We start from the raw sequence: 11850 nt of genomic DNA on the forward strand, positions 1-11850 counted from the left end.
ATGAACCATTACAATTTCTAAGCTCCTCAATTCACTGCTTGAAAGCTAGTTAGCTCATGATGAACTATCCTATTTTCATTTTCCTTCCAAATAAGTAGCTTAGGGCAACTCTAACCGATCCCTTATAACCGGTTAGAAGAGTAAAAAACCGACCTAGCCGATCCCTAAGGAAGTAAAATTTTACTCCTCTCCCTTAAAATCTCTTCTATTTACTCCGCCCAGCGGCGGCTGAGTAAAAGTCGCGCCTCTCCCATAATGCCTCCCCCTCCCCTCCCGAACCGCATCTGCCCCGGCGCGGCCCTCGCCACGCCCCGCTGGCGCCCGCCCGCCTCCAGCGACGCTCAGTAGGCTCCGCCGCTGTACCCTACCGCCTGGATTTGCGCTACCTCGTCTCGTGGCCGGTGAAAAAGCGGTGGATTTGCGGTTGCTGCCATTGCAGCCGGATTTGGCGATTTCGGCCGCCGACGGCTGTGCCTAGCCATGGATTGGCCAGAAAGCGGACCGCACAGCCACGACGACGTCTCCGGGCTGCATGCATGTACTGGTTCCTCCTGTAGCCACCCAAACCTCTCCCGTCTAAGGTTCGCCGACAAATACACGCCCGACAGTTGCCCGGGCTCGACGCTGGCGATTGATGACGTTACCGGTTGCCAACCAAAATGGGAAGTTGTTCAGATCCGCAAATACGAACCAAGTCTGCCAAAAACTCCGGTTTAAGCTCAGGTTGTGCGGCCCCATAGACCGCCACCAGGACCCAGTTAAACCCATCAACTTTAGACCTGACTCGAAATTTGACCGCGAAGTCACCCAAAACAACGCTCCGGACCTCCAGTGAGTCACATCTCACACCAAGCAAGATGCCACCGGACCTCCCTCTTGGAGGAAGACAATGCCAGTCGAACTCCACTCCTCCCGACAACGTATTAAGAAACTGTGGTGCAAAATTATCCCTACCAGTTTCAGAGAGCGCAATGAAGTCCAAACTGTGCTCTAAAGATGCCTCCGCTAGAAACCTACGTTTAGCCAAGTCCTTAAGACCTCTGCTATTCCAGAAGATTCCTTTCATAGCTCATCATGGAACTTTTTAGCAGTACGAATCCTAGCACTCCTACGTACCGCGGATGCGGGATACACCTTCCGCTTCCACTTACGTTTAGTAATTATATTTCCCGCAACCCGGTCCTCATAACCAGGCTCCGGTTGTGCAGTGACTACTTCATCCACACCGACTTCCTCATCATCAGATTCCGCAGACGGAGGTACAAGATCCGCACAGAAAGTGTCAAGCACCCGTACCCCCAAGGCATCAATTTCCGCATCATTCATAGGTCTTACAGCCGCCAGGTTTCTAATGGTTTCTAAGGCTCGTTCCGCTTCTAAGTCTAAAAGATCATTAATAGAATTTGCAATTTCAGAATTATCATTCCCAAGCGAAACCCCTACTTGGTTGGCATTATTAATAATCTCGTCCTTAGAAAAGTGCAAAATGGAATTAGATAAATTAACAGACATACCAGTAGTGGCCTCCACATCCCGGAGCTTGGCCGCCCGCATAGCGCACCGCTGCTGAATGTCATCCACCTCCGGTAGGTCCTGGATACGAGAGCTCATCCGTCTCCCCAGAGAAGCCGGGTCCGGGATCCCCCCGAACGCAATTACCTCCTCCCGAGTAATGGCAGTCGGAGGGGACCGGATAGGGGGAGACCTCCGGAGGTCGGGGGAGAAGCCAGACGGGGGACGCGCCAGGGCCGCCTGCCCTAGTCCCTCCCCCCCAGCTCTCACTCCCGCAGACGAGAGCACCACCGTCTCGGCCGCAGCCGAGGCAAGAGGATCCAGGGCCACCTGCCCCAGCCCACTGGCCAACGCCTCTGGCTGGCTCGCCACCCGCGTAGCCCCCGAGAGGCAATCATCCAGGGCCACCCGCCCCAGAGATGGATCACCAGCACCGACCCCAGGCGCCATAGGGGTCGACACCTGTGACAAGGTAGGAGGAGAGGTAGTCATGGCCGCCTGCCCCGACACCCCTCCCCTCGGAGGAAGAGCCAAGCCGAGCTCCTGCCGGCCGCCCGATGGCACCGACGGCCCTGGGAGCACCGGCGACCCCTGAGACTCCACCGCGCGCCCAACCATCGCTCGAGCGCCATCCGTACGCTGAAGAGCCGGTCCAAAGTCCAAGACCGGGAGCGAATGCTCAAAAACCTCATCAGAGTCAACCCGATCACTCCACAGGCGAGGAGGGGCTGACGTCGACTGAAAGGACCCAAACCGCAACGAGTTATGAGGTGTGGATGAAGTGTGAGACGGCTCCACTCCGGATCCGTTCCCAGGCTCCTGAGCTATAGGTCCCGAACCGTTGGACTCCTGTCCAGCCTCCTCAGTCGGTCCCCCAGAGCCAGCAGCATCCCCTCCCCCTCGTGCATGTCCACATCAGTACCCGCGGCCACCTCAGCAAACAGTTCCGCATCCTCGAACTCTATGTCAAGGGGAAATACCTCTCCCCTATATGTCCAATTTACGACATCCGGAACATACTCTATGTCCAAAATACTGACTCGCAGTCTGGCCACCCCCTGTGCTCGAGTGAACGCCATATCAACCTTCTCCGTCTTACCAACCAAAATCCCCAAACTAGCCACCACACGAACATCAGCCAGAGCCTCAGAAGGCGCTCCAGAGAAACGCAGCCACACCTGAGTAAGCGGCTTCCCCTTAGGCTCAACCTTCTTCCATTCATGAAACTCTAAAATACCAGTAGTGCCTGGCACCTTACACATCCCAAAGCTCAGCAATCGCTGCAAGTCCTCAACTGAAGGGAACTCAACTCTGAACACTCTCTCCTCAACAGCAACAAGGTCCCACTGAAAATCACCCGGAGCCAGCTGCTGCAGCCTCTGCACAATCTGAGCCTGTGAGACATCTCCCTGGGTGACCTTCACCAAACCAGTAGTGAGACTCTGAGCATCAACTGGAATCTCCCTCGCAGCTGTTGACTCAAAAAACATAAGCTCAGCACAGTACACTCCGTAGACTGTAAGAGCTGGAGTCTGCTCCCTCAAGAAAGGACACTCTCCCGACGCATGAGCCGGCTTGCCACAGGAGTCACAAAGTTGGGCCACACATTCCGCAATGAAATGACCTTTCTCACCGCACCTGTAACAGAGCATCCTCTCCTTTTTACGAGCATACTTGGATGCCCGCTCAACCTCAGCCCGGTCAGTCGCCTCGGTGTCTTTTGCAGTCCCAGGAACATCAACAACAGCAAGAGCATTAACCACCTCCATCGCCTGGGATGGTAACTCTGGGGCAACATTGTCCGTATCCATCACCGCATCGGCAGTGTCAGCCACCCTGGGTGGAGGCGGCCGGCGAAACCTCCCTCGGCCTCCACCACGGCCACGGTATCCGCGAAACCCTCCTCTCTGTCTGTGATCCGGGCCTGACGCCCCCTCAACAAAGCCTCCAGCTGGGCCTAGAAACGGTCTCTCAGCCGACCCGTCGCTCTGCCATGCATACCCACGGCCTCCTCCCGTGGACGAAGAACCTCGATGTTGACCGACACCATATGCATCATAACCGTCATCACCCCATTTGCCTCTTGGAGGAGCATTTTGACCCCCAACGTTGCTAACCTGCCCGCCCTGAGCCTGAGCCTGTCCCATCCTGTTTTGCGCATGCCGAACGGCCAAATGAGGCGGTGGCGCCCGCTGCTGACCACCATGATGCACACCCCCAGACTCGGTTGATCCTCCTGCTCGGCCGGCGGCATCTATCCCCGGCGCCGCGGGTCCGTTCCCGGTCGAACCCACCGCAGCAGTCACCGATGAAGCGGCCACTGGAAGGGGGGGCCGATGCTCACCCCGGTGAACCGGCGCCGCAGGCCTAAGTCCGCCCCGACCCGCCGTCGTCGGCACCGACGCCGCGACCCGGGCTCCTTGGGACGAAGGGAGTTGGTTGCCTCCCGGCTGCCGCACAGGAGGAGACAGAGCACTGCGGTTGTGCTGCTGTGTAGGCGCACCACCACGCCCAGCAGGGCCCCCGAGCGGCGCAGGCGGCCGGAGCCCGATCGGAGGGGCTCCACGACCGGGCCCCTGACCCGGCGGAGCAACTCCTCCCCGACCTGCTACCCCCGCTTGCCGCGGGCGGAGGCGCAATCCCCCGGCCAGCCATCGCGTGCAGCGGTGGAACCCTCCTGGCTCGGCGAGCACCGCAGATAGGATAGCCCCGACGCCCCGATCTTCGAACCCTAGCGCCTTCCAGAGTCGGCGTAGGAGCGGTCGAGTCGCTATGATCAACCGTGCATGGCTCGATACAGGAACCGGCATGGGCCTCAGAACCAACATGGGCCGCATACCCATGTTGATCCGGCCCAACGTCCACATCGGTCGGAACCGAACGCTCCGGCCCAGCCGCACGCAGCAGCCGAGCGATTCTGGCTGCTGCGTGCGGCTGGGCCGGAGCGTTCGGTTCCGACCGATGTGGACGTTGGGCCGGATCAACATGGGTATGCGGCCCATGTTGGTTCTGAGGCCCATGCCGGTTCCTGTATCGAGCCATGCACGGTTGATCATAGCGACTCGACCGCTCCTACGCCGACTCTGGAAGGCGCTAGGGTTCGAAGATCGGGGCGTCGGGGCTATCCTATCTGCGGTGCTCGCCGAGCCAGGAGGGTTCCACCGCTGCACGCGATGGCTGGCCGGGGGATTGCGCCTCCGCCCGCGGCAAGCGGGGTAGCAGGTCGGGGAGGAGTTGCTCCGCCGGGTCAGGGGCCCGGTCGTGGAGCCCCTCCGATCGGGCTCCGGCCGCCTGCGCCGCTCGGGGGCCCTGCTGGGCGTGGTGGTGCGCCTACACAGCAGCACAACCGCAGTGCTCTGCCTCCTCCTGTGCGGCAGCCGGGAGGCAACCAACTCCCTTCATCCCAAGGAGCCCGGGTCGCGGCGTCGGTGCCGACGACGGCGGGTCGGGGCGGACTTAGGCCTGCGGCGCCGGTTCACCGGGGTGAGCATCGGCCCCCCCTTCCAGTGGCCGCTTCATCGGTGACTGCTGCGGTGGGTTCGACCGGGAACGGACCCGCGGCGCCGGGGATAGATGCCGCCGGCCGAGCAGGAGGATCAACCGAGTCTGGGGGTGTGCATCATGGTGGTCAGCAGCGGGCGCCACCGCCTCATTTGGCCGTTCGGCATGCGCAAAACAGGATGGGACAGGCTCAGGCTCAGGGCGGGCAGGTTAGCAACGTTGGGGGTCAAAATGCTCCTCCAAGAGGCAAATGGGGTGATGACGGTTATGATGCATATGGTGTCGGTCAACATCGAGGTTCTTCGTCCACGGGAGGAGGCCGTGGGTATGCATGGCAGAGCGACGGGTCGGCTGAGAGACCGTTTCTAGGCCCAGCTGGAGGCTTTGTTGAGGGGGCGTCAGGCCCGGATCACAGACAGAGAGGAGGGTTTCGCGGATACCGTGGCCGTGGTGGAGGCCGAGGGAGGTTTCGCCGGCCGCCTCCACCCAGGGTGGCTGACACTGCCGATGCGGTGATGGATACGGACAATGTTGCCCCGGAGTTACCATCCCAGGCGATGGAGGTGGTTAATGCTCTTGCTGTTGTTGATGTTCCTGGGACTGCAAAAGACACCGAGGCGACTGACCGGGCTGAGGTTGAGCGGGCATCCAAGTATGCTCGTAAAAAGGAGAGGATGCTCTGTTACAGGTGCGGTGAGAAAGGTCATTTCATTGCGGAATGTGTGGCCCAACTTTGTGACTCCTGTGGCAAGCCGGCTCATGCGTCGGGAGAGTGTCCTTTCTTGAGGGAGCAGACTCCAGCTCTTACAGTCTACGGAGTGTACTGTGCTGAGCTTATGTTTTTTGAGTCAACAGCTGCGAGGGAGATTCCAGTTGATGCTCAGAGTCTCACTACTGATTTGGTGAAGGTCACCCAGGGAGATGTCTCACAGGCTCAGATTGTGCAGAGGCTGCAGCAGCTGGCTCCGGGTGATTTTCAGTGGGACCTTGTTGCTGTTGAGGAGAGAGTGTTCAGAGTTGAGTTCCCTTCAGTTGAGGACTTGCAGCGATTGCTGAGCTTTGGGATGTGTAAGGTGCCAGGCACTACTGGTATTTTAGAGTTTCATGAATGGAAGAAGGTTGAGCCTAAGGGGAAGCCGCTTACTCAGGTGTGGCTGCGTTTCTCTGGAGCGCCTTCTGAGGCTCTGGCTGATGTTCGTGTGGTGGCTAGTTTGGGGATTTTGGTTGGTAAGACGGAGAAGGTTGATATGGCGTTCACTCGAGCACAGGGGGTGGCCAGACTGCGAGTCAGTATTTTGGACATAGAGTATGTTCCGGATGTCGTAAATTGGACATATAGGGGAGAGGTATTTCCCCTTGACATAGAGTTCGAGGATGCGGAACTGTTTGCTGAGGTGGCCGCGGGTACTGATGTGGACATGCACGAGGGGGGAGGGGATGCTGCTGGCTCTGGGGGACCGACTGAGGAGGCTGGACAGGAGTCCAACGGTTCGGGACCTATAGCTCAGGAGCCTGGGAACGGATCCGGAGTGGAGCCGTCTCACACTTCATCCACACCTCATAACTCGTTGCGGTTTGGGTCCTTTCAGTCGACGTCAGCCCCTCCTCGCCTGTGGAGTGATCGGGTTGACTCTGATGAGGTTTTTGAGCATTCGCTCCCGGTCTTGGACTTTGGACCGGCTCTTCAGCGTACGGATGGCGCTCGAGCGATGGTTGGGCGCGCGGTGGAGTCTCAGGGGTAGCCGGTGCTCCCAGGGCCGTCGGTGCCATCGGGCGGCCGGCAGGAGCTCGGCTTGGCTCTTCCTCCGAGGGGAGGGGTGTCGGGGCAGGCGGCCATGACTACCTCTCCTCCTACCTTGTCACAGGTGTCGACCCCTGTGGCGCCTGGGGTCGGTGCTGGTGATCCATCTCTGGGGCGGGTGGCCCTGGATGATTGCCTCTCGGGGGCTACGCGGGTGGCGAGCCAGCCGGAGGCGTTGGCCAGTGGGCTGGGGCAGGTGGCCCTGGATCCTCTTGCCTCGGCTGCGGCCGAGACGGTGGTGCTCTCGTCTGCGGGAGTGAGAGCTGGGGGGGAGGGACTAGGGCAGGCGGCCCTGGCGCGTCCCCCGTCTGGCTTCTCCCCCGACCTCCGGAGGTCTCCCCCTATCCGGTCCCCTCCGACTGCCATTACTCGGGAGGAGGTAATTGCGTTCGGGGGATCCCGGACCCGGCTTCTCTGGGGAGACGGATGAGCTCTCGTATCCAGGACCTACCGGAGGTGGATGACATTCAGCAGCGGTGCGCTATGCGGGCGGCCAAGCTCCGGGATGTGGAGGCCACTACTGGTATGTCTGTTAATTTATCTAATTCCATTTTGCACTTTTCTAAGGACGAGATTATTAATAATGCCAACCAAGTAGGGGTTTCGCTTGGGAATGATAATTCTGAAATTGCAAATTCTATTAATGATCTTTTAGACTTAGAAGCGGAACGAGCCTTAGAAACCATTAGAAACCTGGCGGCTGTAAGACCTATGAATGATGCGGAAATTGATGCCTTGGGGGTACGGGTGCTTGACACTTTCTGTGCGGATCTTGTACCTCCGTCTGCGGAGTCTGATGATGAGGAAGTCGGTGTGGATGAAGTAGTCACTGCACAACCGGAGCCTGGTTATGAGGACCGGGTTGCGGGAAATATAATTACTAAACGTAAGTGGAAGCGGAAGGTGTATCCCGCATCCGCGGTACGTAGGAGTGCTAGGATTCGTACTGCTAAAAAATTCCATGATGAGCTATGAAAGGAATCTTCTGGAATAGCAGAGGTCTTAAGGACTTGGCTAAACGTAGGTTTCTAGCGGAGGCATCTTTAGAGCACAGTTTGGACTTCATTGCGCTCTCTGAAACTGGTAGGGATAATTTTGCACCACAGTTTCTTAATACGTTGTCGGGAGGAGTGGAGTTCGACTGGCATTGTCTTCCTCCAAGAGGGAGGTCCGGTGGCATCTTGCTTGGTGTGAGATGTGACTCACTGGAGGTCCGGAGCGTTGTTTTGGGTGACTTCGCGGTCAAATTTCGAGTCAGGTCTAAAGTTGATGGGTTTAACTGGGTCCTGGTGGCGGTCTATGGGGCCGCACAACCTGAGCTTAAACCGGAGTTTTTGGCAGACTTGGTTCGTATTTGCGGATCTGAACAACTTCCCATTTTGGTTGGGGGGGATTTCAACATCATTAGGAGGAGAGAGGAGAAGAATAATGATCACTTTGACGGCCGATGGTCTTTTATGTTTAACACCATCATTGAGAGCTTGGATCTGAGAGAGATCGAGCTTTCTGGTCGCCAATTCACCTGGGCTAACTCTTTACCCAATCCGACATATGAGAAGTTGGATCGGGTGCTAGCTAGTGCCGAATGGGAGCAGAAATTCCCTCTCGTCACGGTTCAGGCTCTCACGCGAGGAATTTCGGACCACACGCCTTTGTTCGTAGATTCCGGTGAACCAAGGCACGTGGGAAACAAAAATACCTTCTCTTTCGAAACGGCGTGGTTTGAACGAGAAGGTTTCCTGGATCTCGTAGCTAGGGAGTGGGCTACGGATACTGGGGGTAGGTCGTCCGTCGAGAGATGGCAGAATAAGATCAGGCATTTGAGGAGCTTTCTACGGGGATGGGCCAAACACCTAAGTGGAGTTTATAAGATTGAAAAGGATAGACTCCTAGATCTTATACGATCCTTAGATGTAAAAGCTGAATCTGTAATTCTGCAGTCTGCTGAATTGTCTTGTAAGCTTGATGCGGAGAAGAGGTTGAAGGAACTTCTCCGTGAAGAAGAGCTGAAGTGGGCGCTCAGAGCAAAGGTTCGCAAAGTAATCCAAGGGGATGCGAACACTCAATTCTTTCATCTTATTGCAAATGGCAAACATAGAAAGAAAAGAATTTTTCAGCTAGAGCAAGATGAAGGCACGATTGTGGGTCATGATAATCTGAAGATCTACATAACCGAGTATTATAAGCAGTTATTTGGACCGCCGGAGGATAGTGCGGTGTCCCTCGATGAGTCCAGGACTGAGGATGTGCCTCAAATAACTGCGTCTGATAATGCTACCTTGATTGCACCGTTTACGGAAAAGGAAGTTTTCGATGCCATTACCCAGATGGAGAACAATAAGGCTCCTGGGCCGGATGGGTTTCCGGCAGAGTTTTATAAAAAATGCTGGCATATTATCAAGGGGGATCTTTTACCCATGTTTCATGACCTTTTTGCTGGACGGCTTCATCTATTTCACCTGAATTTTGGAACTATAACCTTGCTACCAAAGAAGACAGATGCTCTGAGGATTGAGCAGTTCCGGCCTATTTGTCTTTTGAATGTTAGTTTCAAAATTTTTACCAAGGTTGGGACGAATAGGCTCACACAGATTGCGCATTCTGTGGTGCAGCAATCCCAGACTGCTTTCATGCCAGATAGAAACATCCTAGAAGGGGTGGTGGTCTTGCATGAAACGCTCCATGAAATCCACTCAAAGAAACTCGATGGAGTCATTTTTAAAGTGGACTTTGAGAAAGCGTACGACAAAGTTAAGTGGCCTTTCCTGCAACAAGCTTTGCGTATGAAAGGGTTCGACGAGGGCTGGAGGAGCCAGATTGAATCGTTCACGCAGAAGGGTAGTGTTGGTATTAAAGTGAATGACGACATTGGTCATTATTTCCAGACACACAAGGGCTTGCGGCAAGGAGATCCGATGTCCCCTATTCTGTTCAACATAGTCGTGGATATGTTGGCTGTTCTGTTAGGTAGGGCCAAGGAGGCAGGCCAAGTTGGAGGCTTGGTACCTCATTTAGTTGATGGAGGTATCTCCATACTGCAGTACACTGATGATACTATCATCTTCATGGAGCATGACTTGGTAAAAGCGAGAAATATGAAGTTGTTGCTTTGCTTGTTTGAGCAATTGAGTGGGCTCAAGATTAACTTCCATAAAAGCGAGTTGTTCTGCTTTGGTAGAGCCAAAGAGGAACAAGAATCCTATAAACAACTGTTTGGGTGTGGTTTGGGGGAGTTGCCATTCACATACCTAGGGATTCCTATACATCACCGTAGGCTGACGAACAATGAATGGAAGTGTATCGAAGATCGATTTGAGAAAAAGCTAAGCTGTTGGAAGGGTAAGCTCATGTCATATGGAGGCCGGTTAATTCTTATTAATTCCGTGCTGACGAGTATGCCCATGTTCCTTCTGTCTTTCTTTGAAGTACCGGTTGGGGTTAGGAAAAGACTGGACTTCTATCGATCGCGTTTCTTTTGGCAGGGAGATGAGCTGAAAAGAAAATACCGGTTAGCGAAGTGGGATATCATTTGTAGGCCTAAAGACCAAGGGGGTATGGGGATTGAAAATATCGAGGTCAAGAACCGATGCCTTCTTAGCAAGTGGTTATGGAAGTTATCTTCAGGAACTGAAGCCACTTGGGCTCAAATCCTTCGTAATAAGTATCTTCAAACCAAAACTTTGTCTCAGGTCACGGGTAGACCGACTGATTCACCCTTTTGGAAAGGGCTAATGAAAGTTAAGCTTTCATTCTTTCAGAGGGCAAAGCATGTGGTTGGAAACGGTGCCAGTACGAGATTCTGGGAGGATTGTTGGCTCGGTGATACGCCCCTTGCAATCCAGTATCCGGCGTTGTATCGTGTTGTACAAAGGCGCGATGCTATGGTTGCAACAGTATTTCGTTCCATTCCACTTAATATTCATTTTAGAAGATCGTTAGTGGGCAATCGTTGGGAACAGTGGCTGCATCTAGTTGGGAGACTCATGCAGGTCCAACTTTCACAACAACCTGATAAACTGCGTTGGAACCTCACTAGGTCCGGGGAATTCACTGTTAAATCAATGTACGTTGCTGTTATTAATTCCAGCTCGATCCCGACCTCCAAGCATGTGTGGGATGTTAAAGTTCCTTTGAAGATTAAGGTGTTTATGTGGTTTCTCCATAAACAAGTTATCTTAACAAAGGATAATTTAACAAAGCGCAATTGGACAGGTCCTACTAGGTGTAGTTTCTGTGATCAGGGTGAAACCATTAAGCATCTATTCTTTGATTGCCCACTAGCTAGAATTCTGTGGACAACTGTTCATGTGGCTTTCAATATTAATCCACCAAATTCGGTAAACATGATGTTTGGTGCTTGGCTTAACAGGGTAGAGCCCGGGTTAGCTAAGCATATTCGCGTGGGGGTGGGCGCCTTAGTGTGGGCGCTTTGGAATTGCAGAAATGATCTTGTTTTTAATAGAACAACAAATACTCATGTTTTGCAGGTTATCTTCAGAGCCACGGCACTTATCCGTTCCTGGTCGCTACTCACTCCGACGGAGGCCAGGGAGCGTTTGGTTACTGGTGCTATCCGATGGGAGACGGTAGCACGGGATATCTTCAGCCGGTTTGGATGGCGGTCATGTAATAGGATAGGCAATTAGTTTACCTGTCTTTTGTTCAGCCAACCGGTTGTGGTTTATCCTTTGTTGGGCTAGCTTATGTATCTAGTCTTTGGGCTCTGTGTGAGCCTTGTCGTTTGCTTTTTTAGTTTGCTACTACTGAGACTTCGAGACCTTGTGGATGTTTTATTATTAATAAGATGGCCGTATGCATCATGCTGATGCAGAGGCCGGGGATCCCCCCTTTTAAAAAAAAATATCAACAGTGAAGGCAAAGAGAAGATACTAATTCAACTAGTGGGAGCAATTAAGGTAGTTGGAAATCTTCTAAAATGTCTAATCATGGTTCTTGTTTTCTTTGGTCTTGCTATAGTGGCGAAGAATTGGTAAATTATGTACTCTAATATCATTGAATGAAATAAAAAAAGTAAG

General features: G+C 54.1%; 1 protein-coding gene across 1 annotated transcript; it reads left to right on the forward strand.

Moving 5' to 3' along the window:
* Positions 1-7240: 7240 nt before the first annotated feature.
* On the forward strand, positions 7241-11516 carry LOC123039746 (uncharacterized). The gene is given in 7 exon segments (XM_044462776.1): positions 7241-7337; positions 7470-7700; positions 7793-8177; positions 8388-8853; positions 9700-9854; positions 10448-10503; positions 11302-11516. Coding segments are annotated over 7 exon segments (1533 nt in total). The 3' UTR covers positions 11445-11516.
* The last annotated feature ends 334 nt before the right edge of the window (positions 11517-11850 follow it).

The sequence above is a fragment of the Triticum aestivum genome, chromosome 2B (genome assembly GCF_018294505.1).
Source record: "Triticum aestivum cultivar Chinese Spring chromosome 2B, IWGSC CS RefSeq v2.1, whole genome shotgun sequence".
NCBI lineage: Eukaryota > Viridiplantae > Streptophyta > Magnoliopsida > Poales > Poaceae > Triticum > Triticum aestivum.